The sequence below is a fragment of the Anolis sagrei genome, chromosome 2 (assembly GCF_037176765.1).
Source record: "Anolis sagrei isolate rAnoSag1 chromosome 2, rAnoSag1.mat, whole genome shotgun sequence".
NCBI classification, from domain to species: Eukaryota; Metazoa; Chordata; class Lepidosauria; order Squamata; family Dactyloidae; genus Anolis; species Anolis sagrei.
In genome coordinates this window covers 21,831,489-21,854,106 of record NC_090022.1, presented here as the reverse complement: position 1 = coordinate 21,854,106, position 22,618 = coordinate 21,831,489, and the positions used below count along the sequence as shown (strand labels likewise).

At 43.4% G+C, this 22,618-nt stretch overlaps 1 protein-coding gene across 2 annotated transcripts in view; it reads right to left on the bottom strand.

Moving 5' to 3' along the window:
• Positions 1-22,618, bottom strand: part of DDR1 (discoidin domain receptor tyrosine kinase 1) — a 79,988-nt gene that overhangs the window by 28,546 nt on the left and 28,824 nt on the right. For both annotated transcript variants that reach the window (XM_060759392.2, XM_060759393.2), the window contains exons 2-4: positions 5,012-5,208; positions 2,084-2,186; positions 1,007-1,235 (exon numbers count right to left, since the gene is read on the bottom strand). In XM_060759392.2, the coding sequence (XP_060615375.2) occupies positions 1,007-1,235; positions 2,084-2,186; positions 5,012-5,090 (411 nt within the window). In that variant the 5' untranslated portion in view covers positions 5,091-5,208. The remainder of the gene's footprint in view (positions 1-1,006; positions 1,236-2,083; positions 2,187-5,011; positions 5,209-22,618) is intronic.

Below are 22,618 nucleotides of genomic sequence, written 5' to 3'. Positions count from 1 at the left end.
AGTATCCAAGCCCCTAGCACCATCAAAGACACTGTTGACACTCTTTGCTCAACTTCCATTCAGCATATATTGACTCTTCTCTACCATTGGCAGCTATGTCTCTTGGAGAATCGTAATTTAGACTTGTAAACCATGTCACTAGACATGTGGGTGGGTGCTAGAAACAATATCATACGAAAGCTGGCTGGCACAATCTGGGGATCACAACCAGACACAGTGAAGACATCTGCCCTTGTGCTATGCTACTCTGCTGCTGAGTATGCATGCCCAGTGTGGAACACATCTCACCACGCTAAAACAGTGGATGTGGCTCTTAATGAGACATGCCACATTATCACGGGGAGTCTGCGCCCTACACCACTGGAGAAATTACACTGTCTAGCCGGTATCGTACCACCTGACATCCACCGGGAAGTAGCAGCCAATAGTGAAAGGACCAGCACGTCAATGTCTTAAATCAAGAAATCGTTTTCTAAGATCTACAGAGACACTTGCTGGAACACCCCAGCAAGTGAGAGTCCAAAAGTGGCAGGCTCAAACCCAGAACCTCAATCAATGGCTGATACCAAATGAGAGACTCCCTCCTGGGCACACAAAGACTGGGCAACTTGGAAGGCACTCTGGCACCACAAGATGCAGAGACAACCTCAAGAAATGGGGCTACAAAGTGGAATCTATGACATGCGAGTGTGGAGAAGAGTAAACCACAGACCACCTGCTGCAATGCAACCTGAGCCCTGCCACATGCACAATGGAGGACCTCCTTGCGGCAACACCAGAGGCACTCCAAGTGGCCAGATACTGGTCAAAGGACATTTAATCAACTACCAAACCCACAAATTTTGTATTTTGTCAGTTTGTTTGCTTTGTTTTTGTTAAAAATGTAATACAAATGTCTGGTTGTTGATGACATGATAAATAAATAAATAAATAACCATGTCACTAATACTCACAAATCAATGGAAGAAAAGCTGCCTTTGCTGAATCACTTTAGTCCTTTGCTTACCTCATTGCCCCACCGGTCCCGCCATGGCATCCAGCGGTGTCCATCGCGACTGTAGTGCAGCCGGTAAGCACGGGCAAACTCTTTGCCATGGCCATTGGCATGGCGCCCCTGGGTCCCAACCAAAGTCAAGAAGTGCAGCCGACGCAGATCGATCTCCAAATACTCAGCATCGTTAGGGTAGACGGGTCCTGCAGGGCACCAGGCTCCGTCTCCCTCGTTCAGTGCTAACCTGAGTGGCAAAGAGAGAATACAAGCTGATTATAAATAACCTGTGACTGGCCTTTAAACATAACACTCTGATTGTGTGTTCCCGAATAGCGGGAGGTCGGACTGGGTGGCTCTTCTGGTCTCTTCGATTCTATGATTCTATGCTAATGTTTAAATCCCCTTTGCATCAAACACAACAATCCAATTGACCCTTACATTTGTGGGTTTAACTTTTGTGAATTTGGTTACTTGTGCATTTGGTTAATACGTTTTTTTCCAAAATCTACAACTCGTCGAGCACAACAATATCTGCCAGATAATAACTGTTTTTACTGTTTGTGAACCGCTGTGAGTCGCCTTCGGGCTTGAGATACAGCGGTATATAAGCAAAGTAAATAAATAAATAAATAAATAAATAATGTAGCGATTCCTAGACAGATGCACTCTTAGGTAAAATAACAGTGGGTTTTTTTAATTCAACATTTCCTCACTTTTGCAGGAGTCCTGTGTCCCCTACCATCACATGAAAGTGAAAGGCCTTCCCAAAGTAACTCTACCAGGATCCGACAGAGATGAATAAAAAGTTGAACTGAAGTCTCATTCTTTGAAAAATGTAAATTACTCAAAATATACACATTTCTGCATATGTGCACACATGCTCATAGTCTCCCAGGATTCCATAGCATTGAGCCATGATAGTTAAAGTGGTGCCAAACTGCTTAAATTCTACAATGCAGATGCACCCCATGTCTGGTCTGACTTGCGCTAAAATGTTTTTAAAAGACTTTAAAAATAAAATACTGAATCCAGTTGTGGGTGCTCAATAAAATAATAGGTGGGTGGTTCAAATGCCTTTACTATCCTCATCACCTGCTGTGTTTGGCGGCCGTTGAGTCGGACCATGAGCTGGAGGCAGAGAGGGCTTCATCGGGGATGGCACGATCTTGCATGCCCAGTGCATAGCGGCACTTAGCTGTAAGGGGGGAGAAAAGGAAAACAGTGAAAGCTATTAATATTTCATTCATATATATCTCGTCTGTCTTCCCATAATGGACCAAGTAATATTTCTACTCTGCTCTTAATACCCATGTAACTATAACAATGGTTAAAAGCTAACCATTACATTGCTGAATAAGTGAGGCTATCCTTCATTAAATCAGGATTATAACCTTAATGGAATTTACTTCCTATGAACCATCTAGGACTCTAAGATTATCTGGGGAGGCCCTGCTCGCAGTCCCGCCTCCTTCGCAAATGCGATTGGCGGGAATGAGAGACAGGGCCTTCTCAGCAGTGGCCCCTCGGCTATGGAATGCCCTTTCTAGGGATATTAGAATCATAGAATCACAGAGTTGGAAGAGATCTCATGGACCATCCAGTCCAACCCCCTGCCAAGGAGCAGGAAAATTGCATTCAAAGCACCTTGCACAGATGGCCACCCAGCCTCTGTTTAAAAGCTTCCAAAGATCAGCCCCCTCCCTCCTAACATTTCAAAAAAGAGTTAAAACCTGGCTTTTTGAGCAAGCATTTGCAAATGCAATGTAACTGGCTAATTTAGATCCACGAAACGATTGGATGATGCGAATGGAAAATGATTTTAGTAACAAGACGCTGAGGACTTGTGTTTTATTGTTCTTATTGTTCCTATTGTTTTTATGTGGTTGATATTATATGTTAATGTTTTTAATTACATTTTATGTTGTTGGGGGCATTTAATTATGCTGGTTGTAAACCACCATGAGTCACTTTCAGGCTGAGAAAGGTGGTATATAAATACAGTAAATAAAGAAATAAATCCATAAATAAATAAATACTTGGTTGCTGGGGCTGGGAAATTAATTACCAGCCACTAGTTAATAGCAACAAGTCTTTAACAATTACCAACAAAAAGGCCCCTTCCACACATTATCGGCTTTGAACTAGAATTCAAAGTGCTGGCTTTAGTCTATATAAAGCCCTAAACGGTTCCGGCCCACCTTAGCTGTCTGAACGTATCTCCTCCTATGAACCATCTAGGAGTTTAAGATCATCTGGGGAAACCCTGCTCTCGATCCCACCTGCTTCACAAGTGCAATTGGTGGGGATGAGGAACAGGGCCTTCTCAATGGTGGCCCCACAGCTATGGAACTCCCTTCCCAGGGATATTAGATCATCCCCCTCCCTCCTGATTTTCCAAAAAAGGTAAAAACTTGGCTTTTTGAGCAAGCTTTTGAGAATGCAGCAGAATAGATAACATGGAACTATGAATGATGAACATGGAATGGCCAGACGAAGTTACTGGAAAATGTTTTTAACAGAATGACACCAATGACTATATGTTTTAATGTTTTTTATATGTTTTATATTGTCATGTTGATTGTTTTTACTTGCACTTTTATGAATGTCTGGCATCGAATTGTGCCAATCTGTAACCCGCCTTGAGTCACCGCATGGCTGAGAAAGGTGGGCTATAAATATAATTAATAAATAAATAAATAAATAAATAAATATGGCACTATGGACTCAGATAACCCAGTGCAAAGCAGATATTGTGGGATTTTCTGCCTTGATATTCTGGGTTATACAATGTGCGGAAGGGACCTTAGTTAATAGCAATGGACAAGCATCTAGATATTAGTCACCAGTTAGTAGCAGTTAAGTGTTGGGAAGAAAAGATGGAGGGGGAATTAAAATCCTATCCTACATTTGCAATATCCAAAAAAACAAACATTCATGCTTTTAGAAAAGTAGTTATCTCGCCATGCATAAGCAAAACAGTTAATATTGTTGTGCCAATGTCAGCCACTAGATGGCAGTCTGCTCTCATACCAAAGAAAATGGAATATCAGCGTCCAAAGGGATTTTGCAGCACTTTTGAGATTCTGAGAGTAGCACAAGTATTTGTAGACTCAGGCCCGTGGCCAGGATTTCGTTTCGGGGGGGGGGGGGGGGAGGAGAGAGGGGGGGTGAATTTTTTTTCAGGGGGGGTTTCGGAGGGGGCTGAGTTTCGGGGGGGGGGGCTGAGTCTGAGTGAAAGAGGGTCTAGCCTAGCAAACCTTTTGTATCATTACCCCAATACCCCCATGCATATGGGATATATTGAGTATGGTGATCAGATCATGATATGAATAAACATAACAATTTAAATAATGCACCAATAAGGCCTTTTCGCGAACCACCATGAATTTCGGGGGGGGGGGGGCTGAAGCCCCCCGAGCGCCCCCCCCCCCCCCCCATCTACATCATCAATTCCAAGAAGGGAAAGTCACTGGAAACACGAGAGTGCACTTTACTGGAGTCAACCTAGGTGTAAAAGCATGTTACACATGTTTGTTTATTGAAGGTACAGTTAACATGTATTTAAAATACAAACAAAATAAAAAAAACCTGGACATTATGCTAAATTTCCTTTGAGCAGAAGCTGGCCACCTGGACTGCCTCTGGTGTCACTGTGAGAAGGTCCTCCATTGTGCATGTGGCAGGGCGTGGGTTGCATTGTAGTAGGTGGTCTGTGGTTTGCTCTCCTTCGCATTCACATGCCATGGACTCCACTTTGTAGCTCCATTTTATCTCGTGGTGCCAGAGCACAGCCTCTTCAGCACCCTCCCAGTCACCCCGTCTTCTGTGTGCCCAAGAGGGAGTTTCTCATCCGGCCTCAGCCTCTGATTGAGGTTCTGAGTTTTAGCCTTCCACTTTTGGATTCTTGCTTGCTGATGTGTTCCTGCACATATCTCTGTCGATCTTAGGAAGCTGTTTCTTGATTTAAGGTGTTGGCATGCAGAGTATACTTTGAATAAGCAAATGGGCAAACAAACTTACCTGGGTCAAAGTGCTCTTCCAGTTCAGCTGCACCAAGGGAGGCCAAGAGCAGCAAGCAAAGCATCATGGGTCTCATCATCCTTGCTGGGCTTACTGGCTACACCGACAGTAGAACCGTCATGCCTTTGGAAAGGGCAGTCACCCACGCGCCCAGAACACCGCACTTGGACAATTTTACTCGAACAACGAGGGGTCGCCTAAGTAAGGAAAGGGCAGAAAACATCCGTTAGCCGCAAGTGGGTCTCTGTAAGCCACCTCATTGAGAGAGCCATGGTTGGGTGACTCAACATGAGCGGGCATCCGTGCTCCTTCCCTTTCCCGATTCAGACCCTTTCCCCTTTGCAACTGAACAGTACACATTCCACAGATAGGAGTCACGAGCATCCTGCCATTGTCTTCACTTTCCTATCCGGGCCAGAAAGGGAACAGGGTTGACACATTCTGACAGCAAGCAGTGTGACACATCGTTGTCTTCGTCACTCATCCAAGAGGGAGGCAAGCCAAAGCTGTGGTTTGGGCATGCGCTGGGCATGTGGGAGATCCCAAGACCAAACAAGAGAGCCTGTCATTTGATCAGTCAAAACAAACAACTCGGTTCAATAAGGTCAAATATTGGTGAAACATGCTCAGAGAGGGTCAAACAATGGAGTGATTTATTAGAAATGAAACCAAGAGCCTCGTGCTCATGATAGAGCACAGATAGCTACACGCAATGCTCCCATGCACCCAGCGGTTTGGCTGCTTGACTCCCACTGGGTTCACAAAAGAACATAACAGCCCATGCGGGATCAAACAAAGCATCTTTCTCTGTCTCATTCAGTGCATTGCTTCTCAGTAGAGGCTAACCAGATGCCCCAAAGAGAACTCCACTCTCGTCAAGTGGGGATTTGGTTGGATTGTTCTTTCACAGATTGTCCTGGAATGGCACTTGCCAGGCCAAACATACAAATGGATACAACATGAAGTGGGGCATCCTTGCATCCCTGAGTTTCTGATACTTTCTATTTAAAAAACCATCCTATGATAGGAACATATTTGGAAAATGCACATTTATTTTTATCATTTTATTACTAGCCGTCCCCTACCACGTGTTGCTGTGGCCCATTCTGGTGGTCATGGGGGTTCTGTGTGGGAGGTTTGGCCCAATTCTATCATTGGTCGGATTCAGAATGCTCTGTGATTGTAGGTGAACTATAAATCCCAGCAACTACAAATGTCAAGATTCTATTTTCCCCAAACTCCACAAGTGTTCACATTTGGGCATATTGAGTATTTGTGTAGAGTTTGGTCCAGATCCATCATTGTTTGAGTCCACAGTGATGTCTGGATGTAGGTGAACTACAACTCCAAAACCAAAGGACACTGCCCTTTCAGTATTTTCTGTTGGTCATGGGAGAAGTGTGTGCCAAGTTTGGTTCAATTTCATCATTGGTGGGGTTCAGAATGCTCTTTGATTGTAGGTGAACTATAAATCCCAATAACTACAACTCCCAAATGACAAAATCAATTTTTTTTTGGAGTGAAGGACATACATTGGGTTGTTAGGTGTCTTGCGTCCAAATTTGGTGTCAATTCGTCCAGTGGTTTTTGAGTTCTGTTAATCCCACAAACGAACATTATATTTTTATTTATATAGATTTTGTATCAAAAGCATTGCATAAATTAGCATGAAACTGATAAAAATAGAAGGAGCGCAGGCAGCTAAATATCCTTTGACCAAAAACGGGCAACAGCAATGGCATTGTCTGTAGCCTCCAACAACTCTTCCTCTGTACATGAGGCAGGGCACAGTGGACAAGCATAGAGATGCAGAGTTGTCTGTTCTGCTCCACATTCACACAGGGTGTAGGATTCTTTTAGGTAGTACTATTTTGTAGTGCTGTTAGGAACTGTGGGAGTTGAAGTTCAAAACACCTGGAGGGCTGAAGTTTGCCCATGCCTCATCTATGCCGTTATGGAATGATGAGTCATCAGCAATCTTGCAAACATAGTTAAAGATCTCGTGGCCACGAGATCTTTAACTAGGTCTGCAAGATTGCCGATGACTCATCAAACTACAAATCTCAGCATTCCTATAAATTAAAGTGGTGCCACTGGGTTGTTGTAGGTTTTTTCGGGCTATATGGCCGTGGTCTAGAGGCATTCTCTCCTGACGTTTCACCTGCATCTATGGCAAGCATCGTCAGAGGTACCTCTGAGGATGCTTGCCATAGATGCAGGTGAAACGTCAGGAGAGAATGCCTCTAGACCATGGCCATATAGCCCGAAAAAACCTACAACAACCCAGTGATTCCGGCCATGAGAGCCTTCGACAATACATTGAAGTGGTGTCAAACTGCATTGATTCTACAGCATAGATGTACCCTCGTAGGGCTAATCACTGGGAGCAAACAAGATGTTGCCCATTTCAAGGGCAATTCCCTCTTGAGAGAGCCACATGTTAAAACTCCAACATTCTCTAGTTGCACGGCACTGCAGCATGTCCCTAAGAAGTTGGCGCAAGAATCCCAAATTCCAGTTTCCTGGGAACCCAGCCCTCCTCCTCTGTTTCTGAACCAATGACTTGCGGAGAGAAAGCGTGTGGGTGTGCAAGGGCCCTGGGCCAGCTGCTCCCATAATCCGTCACTGGAATGTCCCTCCCAACAGCTGCCCCATCTAAGGCCATAAACAGCAGCTGACAAGCCATAGTAGGGGGTGCCAATGAGAAAGAGGAAGGGGATGAATCACAGCATTGATCAGGCACCCCTTTTGTACCCAGAGGCTGCCCTGCATGATGCATTGCAGACGCAAATCCCGGCTGAGACAACTACTGTATTTCTTTGGTTCTAAGACGCACTTGATTGTAAGATACACACTGATTTCAGTACCACCAACAGAAAAAAAGCTTTACTGATATATAAGAAAAGCACCTGTGATTCTAAGCACCCAGTTCCTTCCACACAACCCTATATCCCAGAATGTCAAGGCATAAAATCCCACAATATCTGCTTTGAATTGGGTTATCTGAGTCCACACTGCCATATATTCCAGTTCAAAGCAGATAATATGGGATTTTATTCAGCTATGTGGAAGGAGCTTTAGTTGAACAAAGCCAGTGTAGGTAATATTGGGTAAGGAGGTCCAGTCATCTGATATCTAGTGCAAGGCGGTTCCCGTATTGCTTAGGGATGGAGATCAGAGGATTATAGGATTTTCATTGTAGGGCTATGAAAAGTGTGGGGCAGGATCTATAAGGAGAGTAATGGTGCATCTACAATGTAGAATTAATGTAGTGTGACTCCACTAGCTGCAGTTAAAGTGGGCCCAAAACAATGATGAAAATGAACCCAGTCAATAGTAACTTGGGATAAATCTACACTATAGAATTAATATAGTTTGACACTACTTTAATTGCCATGGCTCAATGCTATGGAGTCATGGGAGTTGTAATTTTACAAGGTCATTAGACTTATCTGTCAAAGAGTGCTGGTGCCTCACCAAACTATGGCTCGATCTATACTGTCCTATATCCCAGGATCAAATTTGATAAACTGATAATCTGGGAACAGATCCTGGGATATATGGCACTGTGGAAGGGGCTTACAGCTCCTAGGAGTCCGTAGCATTGAGTCATGGCAGTTAAAGTGGTATTAAACTGCATTAATTCTATAGTGTAGATCTGGCATGGGCAATCTTTCTAACTTAGAGGCCGCATGGTGGGCCAGAGTGGGGTGGGTGGGCCAGGAGGGAGAGAGTTCTCCCCAAATCCCCTCCTGCCCTTTCCTCGCCTTCCTTTTCTCTTTCAGAGACAGAAAATGAAGGAAAGATGGGAAATGCAAAGAGTTGCAAAAGAGTTAGCCTTGGTTAGGATGAGATGGTGGACAGGAGAGAAAAAGTGTATCTATTAGACCCTGTATTGCCTACTCCTGATATAGAGTCCTAGAGCGGGAAGAAACCCCCAAGGGCCATCCAGTCCAACCCCCTGCCATGAAGAAGGCACAGTGAAAGCACTCCCAATAGACAGCCTCTGCGGAAAAGCCTCCAGAGAAGGAGACTCCACCACACTCCAAGGCAGCCTATGCCACGCTCCATCAGCTCTTACTCTCAAGAAGATCTTCCTAATCTTTTTAGTTGAATCTCTTTCCCTGCCATTTGAAACCATTGCTCCCTTGTGCCCGGTCTCTAGAGCAGCAGAAAATCAGTTTCCCCCTCTTCCTCCTCAATGGGGCACCCTTATAAATCTTGAAACCTGGTTCACATGTTCCCTCTCTAGCTTCTCTTCTCCCAGCTAAACATCCCCAGGAGGAAAGGAGGAAGGAAGGAAGAGAAGAATGGGTGGATGGAAGGAAGGATGTAATAATAATAATAATAATAATAATAATAATAATAGGAACAACAACAACAACAATAATAATAATAATAATAATAATAATAATAATACTTGTGCCACAAATACCATCAGTCTGCGACAAAGAACTGGTGGGATCACAAGCCGGAAAAAGTTACAGAGAATGAACACGTCAAGCTACTCTGGGACTTCCGAATTCAGACAGACAGGGTTTTGGAGCACAATACTCCTGACCTCACAACCGTGCTAAAAAACAAAGTATGGATCGTTGATGTTGCAATTCCAGGTGACAGCAAGATTGAAGAGAAACAACTGGAAAAGCTGACATGATATGAGGATTTAAAAATCGAACTGCAAAGACTCTGGCACAAGCCAGTCAAGGTGGTCCCAGTGGTGATCAGCTCACTGGGTGCAGTGCCTAAAGACCTTGGCCTGCACTTAAACACAATCGGTGCTGACAAAATTACCATCTGCCAGCTGCAGAAGGCCACCTTACTGGGATCTGCATGCATTATTCGCCGATGCATCACACAGTCCTAGACATTTGGGAAGTGTCCAACGTGTGATCCAATACTACAGCCAGCAGAGTGTCTGCTGTGGACTCATCTTGTTGTGTTTCAAATAATAATAATAATAATCATCATCATCATCATCATCTTTATTTATTTATACCCCACCATCATCTCCCCAAGGGGACTCGGGGCAGCTAACATGAGGCCAAGCCCAAAGACAAAGTTCAGCAAAATAAAGTACAAAACAACGAAAAATTACATCACAATAAAATACATAAAGTAACAAGATAAAATAAACAGTGCAAAATAACATAATGAAAAGTTGAACACAATGGGCAGGCCAAATGACAAGATAAAATGATAAAACCCTGGATGAGATAGGGGGAGGGGGAGTGTATGTGTACAGGAGGAGCCTGAAAAGGACGAACAGTGGAGTTAGGCCTATATTAAGGACGGGGGAAAAGTACATCTTGAGGAGAACACTGTAGGTGGAGAGGACAGAAATGGGATATATGGTCACTCTCCGAAGGCACATCGGAAAAGCCAAGTTTTCAGATCTTTCTTGAAGGCTGCTAGGGTGGGGGCTTGCCTAATCTCACCAGGTAGCGAGTTCCAAAGCTGGGGGCCACAGTGGAGAAGGTTCTCTCCCTCATTCCTGCCTGAGATGGAGGAAAGAGCAAAAGGAACAGGTTTATGGTCGGAGATGCGGTCACGAAGGTAGGCAGGTCCCAAACCATTCAGGGCTTTATAGGTGATAACCTGCACCTTGAATTGGGACCAGAAGATGAACAGCAGCCAGTAGAGCTCCTTAAACAGGGGGGTTGGCAGCTCCCTGTAATTCACCCCAGTTAATAGTCTGGCTGCCAAACGTTGGACTAATTGGAGTTTCCGGGCCGTCTTCAAGGGAAGCCTCATGTAGAGTGCATTGCAATAGTCCAGTCTAGAAGTAACTAAGGCATGGACCACCATGGTCAAGTCAGACTTCATGAGATATGGTCGCAGCTGGCGCACGAGTTTTAATTGTATAAAGGCCCTCCCAGCCACCGGTGATGTAAGGGAGGGTGGAAGTGAATGGAGAGAAGGAGGGTGGAGGAAAGAGAAAAGGAAGGAAGGAAGGAAGGAAGGAAGGAAGGAAGGAAGGAAGGAAGGAGGAAAGAGGGAAAGGAGGATGAAAGAGTGGAAGGGAAAGAAGGAGAGAGGGAGGAAGAGGGAGGGAAGCAAGGAAGGGAAGGAGGAAGGAAAGAGAGAAGGAAGGATATGATGGTGAGAGAGAAGAGGTCCTGAAAAAGAGCTCAAGGAGCCATGTCTGGCCCCTGGACCTGGTTTTCCCCATACCTGGTGTAGATGTACTCTAAGACAGCCTGCTTGAAAGTCACCTTTGGACACTCCCAATCCTATCTATCAATCATTGAACTACATAGCAGAGAGAGAGCAAAGCATTCTTTGACGGCACTCATTTGCTCTCGTTTGTTCAGACATCCCTGTGCATGAGAGGTTCACTGAACATTTTAATAAAAGGCAGAACACTCCCCACTCTTGCGCTGATCTTGGTGATTATTTCTCTTGAGCATCTATATTGCCGATTATTGTCCAGATTGGATTCATTTCCTGCTGTGACTCAAGGCCCTTCAAGAGTAACCTTTAAGAAAAATTTCAATTAAGCTCCCAAACAAGATCAGCTCTTCAAACAGATAAATAACCATGATGGACGTATTTACAATAATTAAAGTGCTTGGGTAGGCATCTCTTAAGTCTAGAATAATCCACCTCAACTCAAAAGGTTATTGCAGGCATATCTCCGTTAACAAAGCCACTGACAAATATGCTCTTTTTTACAAAGTCTTTTTTATATCTGCTCAGCCTTCTTCCTCATGCTACCTCTAGCTGGATTTTTTAAAAATCTAAGAGCACTGTGAACTCCACCAATGATGGACCAGGAATTAACTTGGCATACGGAGACCCCATGACCAGCAAAAAATACTGAAGGTCTCTGAGGAAAATTCACCTGTATTTGGGGGAGTTGTCGTTCACCTACGTACATCCAGAGAGCACTGTGAACCCAAACACCGATGGATCTGGACCAAACCTGGAACACATAATGATTACTGGAGGGGTTTGGAGGGAACTGGCCTTCTTTTTTGGGAGGTCACAACCAGAGAAACTGTGACCTCCACCGATGATGGACCTGGACCAAACCTGGCACACAGAATTCCCATGACTAACTCAACCTACTGGAGGGGTTTGAGGGGACAGACTCACCATAGTGGGAGTTATGGTTTATTCTACAACCAGAGAGCAAATCACATTCCCTGAGCCTCAGAGGAAGGAAAACGAACCCAATCTGAACATGAGGAAGAACTTCCTGACTGTGAGAGCCGTTCAGCAGTGGAACTCTCTGCCCCAGAGTGTGGTGGAGGCTCCCTCTTTGAAGCTTTTAAACAGAGGCTGGATAGCCATCTGTCAGGGGTGCTTTGAATGCAATATTCCTGCTTCTTGGCAGGGGGTTGGACTGGATGGCCCATGAGGTCTCTTCCAACTCTTTGATTCTATGATTCTATGATTCAATCGTGTCCAGGAAATCCTGCAGTATGCTCACCAGACATCCGAAATGACTTCAAGACACACAACAATGGCAAGATCTTTAAACTTGGCAATGCACCTCCTATTCCCCCATCCAAAACCTGAGACTAAAATCCACTTGAATCTGCAATGGTGTCCCTGCGCAAAGCTCTTGACTTAAAGAATACCGCTAAAAAGTCTATCTCATATTTAACCTGGCTAGGATTAATAGGGTATCGATGAAGCACTGGTACTTAGCAATTTGGCATCTAACCAATTATGTGTTCCTTTTGCCCCCTTCTCCTGAGCGCCTGGCTGCCCTGCCGCTGAGAAGAGTGTCCTCAATTTGCCCAGCTGGCTTTTAACCCTCTGCAAACCAGGGATCTCTGGACGGGAAGGAGGGAAGGCAAAATGTAGGAAAGGGGCAAGGAAGGCAAGGAATCCCAGATATGCGGTGGGAATGCGTGGCAGCTGGACTCCCAGTGCCAGCCCAGCTTAACTGGCCTGCGGTGGGGAGCTGCAAAGCCAGTGGATGCCCCACGGTCCTGACTGGCTGCCAGCAATAAATTAACCATTAGATTCAATAGACTTTAAGCTAGGACCCACTTGAAGAGATGGATTTGGGGCCCAAGCCTTTCAGCTACACTGTTAAAAGAGTTTTTCCATGAGCAGGCAATACTTTAAATACTCCATAACATTGCTTCTTCTGATGGGGAGAACCGGAATATTTCCCCCTCATAACATGCCATGGGTTGGTACCACATTGTCTAGCAGTGCATCTAAGTTTGACATCACTTCAACTGTCATGTCTCAATGGTATAGAGTCACAGGAGTTGTAGTTTTACAAGGTCTTCACCTGGCTCTGCCAAAGAGGGCTGGTGATTCACCAGACGACAAATCCCAAGATTCCATAACATTGAGCTACATCAGTTAAAGTGGTATGAAACTATATTAATGCAAACTACATTAACTTTTCCTTCCTTCTTTCTTTCTTTCCTTCCTTCTTTCTTTCCTTCCTTCTTTCCTTCCTTCCTTCTTTCCTCTCTTATTTCCTTCCTTCTTTCTTTCCCTTCCTTCTTCTTTCCTTCCTTCTTTCCCTTCCTTCTTCTTTCCCTCCTTCTTTCCTTCTTTCCTTCCTTCTTTCTTTCCTTCCTTCCTTCCTTCTTTCCTCTCTTATTTCCTTCCTTCTCTTCCTCCTTTCCTTCCTTCCTTCTTCTTTCTTTCTTTCCTTCTTTCCCTTCCTTCTTCTTTCTTTCTTTCCTTCCTTCTTTCTTTCCTTCCTTCCTTCCTTCCTTCCTTCCTTCCTTCCTTCCTTCTTTCCTCTCTTATTTCCTTCCTTCTCTTCCTCCTTTCCTTCCTTCCTTCTTTCCCTTCCTTCTTCTTTCTTTCTTTCTTTCTTTCCTTCCTTCTTTCTTTCTTTCTTTCCTTCTTTCCCTTCCTTCTTCTTTCCTTCTTTCCTTCCTTCCTTCTTTCTTTCCTTCCTTTTTTCTTCTTTACTTCCTTTTTCTTCCTTCCTTCCTTCTTTCCTTCTTTCCCTTCATTCTCTCCCTTCTTTCCTTCTTTTTTTATTTCCTTCATTCATTCTTCCTTCCTTTTTTCTTCTTTCCTTCCTTCCTTCTTGGGAAATTGGTTGGTGCTAGGCCACAAAAAAACTTTTTGAGCAAAACAAAAAACTGAAAAACTGGAGCTAGACTTTCAACCATCTTTAGAAATCCACCTTTTAGACCAACCGTGGCCCACACAAATCTCACTATCTCTTTCCATTGCCCTGCTGGATAAATCTACAAGAAATTGCAGGCTGAATCATTTGCCAAAAGTGTCTCATCACCAGCATGGTGAGCACTGGACAATGGGTGCATCTACACTGTAGAATGAGTGCAATTTGATACCATTTGATCCGCTGGGCTCAATGCTACAGAACCATGAGATCTGTAGTTTGGTGAGGCACCAGCACTATTGGACCAAGAAGGCAAAAGACATTGCAAAACTACAACTCCCAGGACTTCCATAGCACTGAGCCATGGTGGTAAAGTGGTATCAAACTGCAATAATTCTATTGTCTAGATGCACCCTATGCCTCTGGAGATGAGGGTTCAAATCCTCACTTGGCCATGGAAGCCCACTAAGTAAATCATACTCAACAGAAAAACAAAGCAAATTGAAAACTCTCCCCATTACTTTCACCTGATTTTTAAACAGTATATATATGTTGAGCAGATATGCATGTCAGTGAGAACAGATCTGATTTTGGCCCAACTGTATGAGGATTTAACAGCTTGTTCTCACTTCGGTCACACATGTTTTCTGCTTTCTCTGTGTCCCTCCAGAATGGCGCCTTTCCAACCCTCCTTATGCTCATTCCAACAAAACCGGCTCCAGGCTTTGCTCTGCCAAGGAGGCATGACTTGCATGTCAAGATAAATTTTAGATACAGAGGATCCAAACCACTCATTAAGCAAAAGCTTATTGTTCTCTATTTGCAACCAGACGATCAAAAGGGAGGGGAGCATGCTTTGACTTTGCACAACACGGTCAACTGTATCTGCATCCACCCAACCAGTACAACAACAAGTAATCCCTATCTCTTTTCCAGTCTGAACTGCTTCTTGTCTTCTCCAGAAACTGCTGATCCATGAAAAAATGTCTTATAAACTGCCTAACCCTTTGCATTTGCTCAAATACTTCTGCCAGCTTCTCAGACAGGCTGAACTTATCTCCTCCGCTCCACAGGCCAAAAAAAAAAAATCCCCACTTAACATAACTTACTACTCCCTTTATATTCTTTAAATATTTCTGCCCTCTGTCAGCAGTCTGCACTAAGAGTAGTCAGAGGCAGTCCAGAATTTAACACCAAAAGCAGTCCAGTAAACAGAAGCAAGCAAGCCAATTGCAATGTCCCTTCCAAGGGGTCTAAATACACAGAAGTTTGTAGCAAGTACAGGTCCAATATCTAAGGCATAGTCCAGGGTTCAAAGCATAGGTCTAATGTCCAAATGTAGTCCAAGGACTAAAGCACAAGTCCAATATCCACAAGAGTAGTCCCAAAAGTTCAAGGTCCAAGGACACCCAGGATTCACAGCTGTAGTACCAAATAATGATTGTGTCCAGCAGTCAACTGTTCCAAACACCAGCCTTTTTTGCAGCTCCTGATAAACCTTTGCAGCTACTATTTTCTTCTTTCGGCCAATCGATTAGACCAGTGTTTCTCAACCTGGAGGTCAGGACCCCTGGGGGGAGGGTGTCATGACGGAGTCTCAGAGGGGTAATCAAAGACCATCACAAATCACATTCTTTTCTGTTGGTCATGGGAGTTCTGTGTGAGAAGTTTACCCAATTATATCGTTGGTGGAGTTCAGAATGCTCTTTGATTGCAGGTGTAACTACATCTCCCAAATGTCAAGGTCTATTTTCCCCAAACTCCACCAGTTTTCACATTGAGTATTGGCATATTGAGTATTTATGCCAAGTTTGGTCCAGATCCATCATCGTTTGAGTCCACCGTGCTCTCTGGATGTAGGTGAACTACAATTCTAAAACTCAAGGCTAATCCCCATCAAACCCTTCCAGTATTTTCTGCTGGTCATGGGAGTTATTTTTAAACAGAGGCTGGATGGCCATCTGTCAGGGGTGCTTTGAATGCAATTTTCTTGCTTCTTGGTAGGGGGTTGGATTGGATGGCCCATGAGATCTCTTCCAACTCTATGATTCTATGATTCTATGATTATGTGTGCCAAGAATGGTTCAATTCCATCATTGGTGGAGCTCAAAATGCTCTTTTATTGCAGGTGAACAATAAATCCCAGCAACTACAAGTCCCAAATTTGGGCATATTGGGTATTTGAGCCAAATTTGGTCCAGTGAATGAAAATTCATCCTGCACATTGGATATTTACATTACAATTCATAACAGCAATAAAATTACAGTTATGAAGTAGCAATGAACATAATGTTATGGTTGGGGATCACCACAACATGAGGAATTGTATTAAGGAGTTACGGCTTTAGGACAGTTGAGAATCACTGGACTATATATACATTCACAGCTGTATGGCATCGACCCTGAGCTGGAGCGAGCCAACATCTGTTCTTCCTCCTACTCCTGAGCCAGCTCAGGTGTTTCCATTCCTGGAGAGACCTGATCTACCGAGCCTTAGTAGATTCAGGCTGTTCCTCTTCCTGAGGCTGATATTCTGCTGCTAGGAAGAAACCCTGCTCCTCATCATCCTCATCTGGCCCCATGGTCCTGACACCCTCTAGCATGCACAGCTAGAGCTAAGCTGGCCTCTAGCAATATGTTTTATCTACATGAGCACAGAACATTCCTCACCAGCGAGAGCGAAAGATATGGATATGCAAGGCTATATTTTTAAAAACACATAAAAACCATACCTAAAGGGGGAAAAAAAATTTTCTAGCTATAAAGGAGATGTGTAAACACATGCAGAGGTAAAATCATGAACTTTGTAAGTTCACAACAACTGGGAAGAAAGCTCATGTTTTTGTTCTTAACAGCTTTCAAGTGAACTTTGGCTTATGGTGAACCTATGGATGAGAGGCCTTCAAGTTACCCTCTTATCAGCAGTTCCTGCAAATTCAGGGTTATGGCTTCCTTGATTGAGTCTATCCAAGTATAATGTTTGTTGTTGCTGCTAACTGTAGTCAAGTCAACTTTGCCCCTTTGAATGAGAGCTCTCTGAGGCACTCTGCCATCAACAGCTCTGCTTGGGTCTTGCAAACTCAGCGCTATGCCTTCCTTGAGTGAGTTGGATAAACTCAATCCTTGGATAAAGCTTTGCTGTCAAGTTTATTTACTATTTTTATTTGTTGTTAAGTTATTGTTGTTATTAAGTTGACTTTGACTTACGGTGACCCTATGAATGAGAGACCTCCAAGTCATCAATAGCTTGTGCAGGTCTTGCAAATTCAAGGCCATGCCTTCCAAAATTAATTCTATCCACCAGGAACGTGGTCTTCCTCTTTTCCTACTGCCTTCTACCTTTCCAAGAATCATTCTGTTTTCTAATGTGTTCTGTCTTCATGTGAGATATCTAAAATATGAATGTCTCCATTTAATCATCTTGGCTCCTAGGGAAAATTCAGCCTTGATTTGCTCTAGGACCCATTTATTTGTCTTTTTATCAGTCCATGCTATAGAGAGAAATCTCCATGAAGCTGTCACGGAAGAAGTTGACACTCTGTTTCCGCAACCCATCGTGCACAGATCTTCCTATAACCAAGCAAAGAAATAATGTGACCCACACGTTCTTGTGAAATGCCAATTATGCTTGAAATTTCTCTCTGAGTGATACGACGATCATCCTGAACCAATCTGTCAACCTTTTGCTTGTGAAACTCAGTGGTTGCTGTCACAGGAGTCCAACGCTTTGTCTGTCACACAAGTCAGATGTTTCCACCTCAACATCTTTAAACATAGTCACCCAACGACACACAGTACTCACATCAACACAATCACCATAAACAGCTTGATTTCTGGTGAATCTCCTTTGTGGTGACACCTTTTGTTGTCAAGAATTCAATGACTGCATGTTGCTTAAGTCACATTGACCAACAGGGTTCCATACTTCGCATTTTAACAACACAACCATTCAATGCTAAGGCTTCCCATTGAAATGGAACTGTAGAGGAGAGTCTACTGAACAAGCCAGTACCTGCCACATACCAGTACTGCCATCTGTTGAGGAGTTATGAAGGTGGAGGCATTACTTTTCATTCAGCCCTTATATAACTTCTCCAGCTCTGAGCTACTTTAGTCACATAACTGACACGTTTCCTTAGCAAGCAATGATTGAATATCACTTCTTCACAAATGCTTGCTTGATGTACTCAAAAAAGGCTAAAAATTAGTGACACACTTTTAGAAACTCCACATGGATATTTATTTAGTAACACTTGTTTTCAGTACTAGAATATTTCATATTTACTCATGCTTCCCCCATTTACTTTCTTTTTTTTATTTCACACTAATATGACTCCTGCACTAATATTACTCCTGCCACTATGGCCAAATTGATTCCAAATGCTTTTTCCTTTGCTTTTTCCTCTTTCTGTGCCACGCGTCACAAGATCAGCCCCGATTGTACCAACACGTTCTTTTCTAAAATGAACTGGAAACTCTGAAATTATGACATAATCTCTCGTGATCCAGCCGCATAAACCAACAGCCAATCAGAACATCGATGCTCGTCTATATCATGCGATTAATTGGCTCACCCTTTCATCTTTCTCTTTCATCTTGTCTTCATTTGCTCGGAAGAGCTTGTCCCATGACATAGTCCCATGACATAGACTATAAACTTGGAAAAGAGGAAAAAAATGCCTTCCAAGTTCGCTGTCAAATTATGGCAACTCCAGGGGTTTCCTAGGGTTTTCTTAGGCAAGGAAAACTCACAGGTGGTTTTGCCAGTTCCTTCCTCCAAATAAAGCTGGTTTGTTGTTTCCTAATTTATAACTTGAGTACAAGATGAAGGTAAAGGGTAAAGGTTTTCCCCTGACATTAAGTCCAGTCGTGTCCGACTCTGGAGGTTGGTGCTCATCTCAATTTCTAAGCCAAAGAGCCGGCGTTGTCCATAGACACCTCCAAGGTCATGTGGCCAGCATGACTGCATGAAGTGCCGTTACCGTCCCGCATTGATCTACTCACATTTGCATGTTTTCGAACTGCAAGGTTGGCAGAAGCTGGGGCTAACAGCAGGAGCTCACACCGCTCCCCGGTTTCAATCTGCAACCTTTCGGTCAACAAGTTCAGCAGCTCAGCGGTTTAACCCACTGCACTACCGGAGGCTCCACAAGATGAAATGGGAAGTTAACAGAATGAAGTACTCTGGATGAGGAAGATTTGGTCTACGTAATTCCTACTTCTTTTAGAACTTGGGAAGGGACAAAGGGGGAGAAAAAGGGGGAAACTGGGACATATTTCAAAAACAGCTGGAAAAAGGGATGGCGGAGAATTACTATCGGGATAGTGCCTGCAAAATCAAGTCAGTTGGAGGTTATGGAACAGTAGAGAAAATCCATTGTATATCTGTTAGCCAGAACAGTTTCCTAAGATCAACTGTTGTTGTTTTACATCTTATTGAGACCTTGTCACAGGGTTTTCCTATCAAAACTGATTCCTTTGCCTTCTCCTAAGGCTGAGAGATTGTAACTTGCCCAAGATCACCCAATGGATATCCGTAGCTGAGCAAGGACTCGAAACTTGGTATCCAGTTGTAGTCCCACTCCCAAACCACTATAGTGACCGTCCCTAGGCTATACAGACCTCAATGAATGGAACTTTTAAATGTAATTTTAATTGTATTTTAATATGTGCATCTATGACACAATTATTTCATTATTTTTGAGTCTTTGTATTCATATGTATATGTATTTACCTGTTTTTAAATGATCTAGTGGGGTTATTGTTATCCACCTTGAGTTCCCATGACGAGACAGGTGGAATTAAAAAATAAATAGTGGTGAATACATTGCAGTTTGTTTTATACCTGCAGCTGTTGTTGTATTTTATTGGTTTTATCCAATGGGGTTTTATGATGTTTGTTGCTTGTTATTGCTTTTGTGTTATTGTTTATACTTATTGCATTTTGTGTTTGCACCTCTGAGCGCTTTGTGAGCCACCCCGAGTCCCTTTTGGGAGATGGTGGTTGGGTATAAATAAAGATTATTATTATTATTATTACTAGTAGTAGTATTACTATTATTATTATTATTATTATTATTATTATTATTCATAATTGTATTTCTTTTAAATAGGCTGTTCCTAACAGCAATTCATTCAATGGGGACTTGCCGACTAAGCAAGGGAGAATCTTCTTTTCCTTGAATGGTGGTGGAAGGTGACCCCTGCCATTCAGCGTTATTATGGGTCATTCATGCAGAAACTTCGGCAAAATTTATGTAGAACAGAGACACAGTGGCTGACAATTGCCTCTAGGTTATTATCTGCACGTCAGACTTGCTGAAATGGGACTGCATGCTGTGAGACCCACCAAGCAAATGCAGCTCACAGAAGGAATGACAATCAGTGATGCTACTTATAAATAAATATAATTTCTTTGCAATGTAAAACCTATACAGATTATTTTAGTGTTAACTGCTTTGAGTTTCCTTTGGGAGAGAAGAAGTGGGGTATAAATACTAATGATGATGATGATGAAGATTATGATAATTAGAAGCCCAATACTGGCAAACAATTTCCCTCTTTGCTAACTTCTTGGTAAAGTGATACACTTGACTACTGTAGATCAGTCAACCATTAGCACTGGCATGCGTCATCTTGCATTAACAAAGTTTCTTCTTCAGCTACTTAAAGTATCTAATAAAGCAGTGCTTCTCAATCTGTGGGACATGCCCAGGAGTGGGCAGCGAGAATTGAAATCTGGTCCGCAAATCTCCTTCCTTTTTATTTATTTTATTTTATTTCCGCTCCTTTCTGCAGAGCTGACCAGCCCCACCCCTTTTGATACTAATGTTGGAGATTGGTCCCTCATCAAAGTGGTCCCTGGTCAAAGTGGTCCCCAGCCAATGTGCTCCCGGGCCAAGTGGGCCCTGATCAAAGTGGTCCTGGTCATGTGGGCCCTGATCAAAATGAGCGCTGGCCAAGTGGGCCCTCGTCAAAGTGGACCCTGGTCAAAGTAGACCCTGATCAAAGTGGTCCCTGATCAAAGTGGTCCCTGATCAAAGTGGTCCCTGGCCAAGTGGGCCCTGGTCAAAGTGGGCCCCGATCAAGTGGGCCCTGATCAAAATGGTTCCCGGCCAAGTGGGCCCTGGTCAAGTGGGCCCTCATCAAAGTTGTCCCCAGGCAAGTGGGCCCTGGTCAAAAAAAGGTAGGGAACCACTGTAATAAAGGATTGGGAATCAGCGATCACTTTTAAACAGGCTGTGGATATAGTGTAAATATAAAGTTAATGTTTTGTTTGTATACATTTTGTATTTCTAATCTGTCTGATTGATAGATAGATTGACACTTGTAAGCAGGGTTATTGAGAAGGCATAAGGAATTGAGGGAGGTATAGAGTGAGAGAAAGGAAGGTAGGAAAGAAGGCTAATTCTGCTACCAATTGTTTCCATAGAATCCAAAAATGTGATCTATGGCTATTATATGCATGAACTCTAAAATTATCACACTGGATATTCCAGAGGTATATATATATACTCTACTTGCTTTACCACCATCAGATCCTCTGAAGATGCCAGCCACAGAGCAGGCAAAATCAGGAGACAATGCTGCTAGAACACAGCCATACAGCCCGGAAACCACACAACACTCCAGTGATTCCGGCTGTGAAAGCATTCGACAATACATCCCATATGGAGACTTTCTAAAGAACCTGGGGCCATGGCAGTTCAACTGGTGCATTAATTCTGGCTTGCTGTGTGTTTTCCAGGCTGCATGTTCCAGAAGCATTCTTTCCTGACATTTTGCATGCATCTATGGCAGGCATCCTCAGAGGTTGTGATGACCTCACAACCTCTGGAGATGCCTGCCATAGATGTAGGCGAAATGTCAGAAGAGAATGTTTCTGGAACATGGCCATGCAGCTTGGAAAACACACAATCACCCAGTGATTCCGGCTGTGAAAGCATTCGACAATGCATCCCACATGGAGACTTTCTAAAGAACCTGGGGAATATATATTCTTGTTAAAACCAAGTATTAGGGTCTACAGATCACAGAATCTAATCTTCAGCCTCCACTGTATACACATTTTGCTTTCTGGTGCTACATACACAAAAATATTTTTCAGTCCCCGACTTCACATTGAAATCAGAACTATTTCATCATTTCCATCGTATTTGACATTTCCGTCTTATTAAACTGTCACCTTTTTGTTTGTCTGACTGGAAAATCAATTTTGAGAAAGGAAAAGCCATTGAGGAGGGTGATCCACACAGGATTACGTGACTTCTATAAAAATTCCTCCCCGCACTGTCACCGCCAAGCAATGCTTTCTCTAATTATAGGATTGCCTTTGCAGTCCCGTGGCGAAGGTACTCTTCGCATTCGGTTTGGAAACTCCATTTCTGGTCCGGCCAGAATTTCACACCACGGCACTGTCTGACTTCAGACGGGGAAAGGGACAGCCTCGGCGGCTCGGTTTAAAAAACAGGAAAAGAAAGGAAAAGCATTTCCAGAGGAAACAATACCCTGAAAGTATGTTTCCCACTCAGTTTCCTGGAGGGTTGAAATGT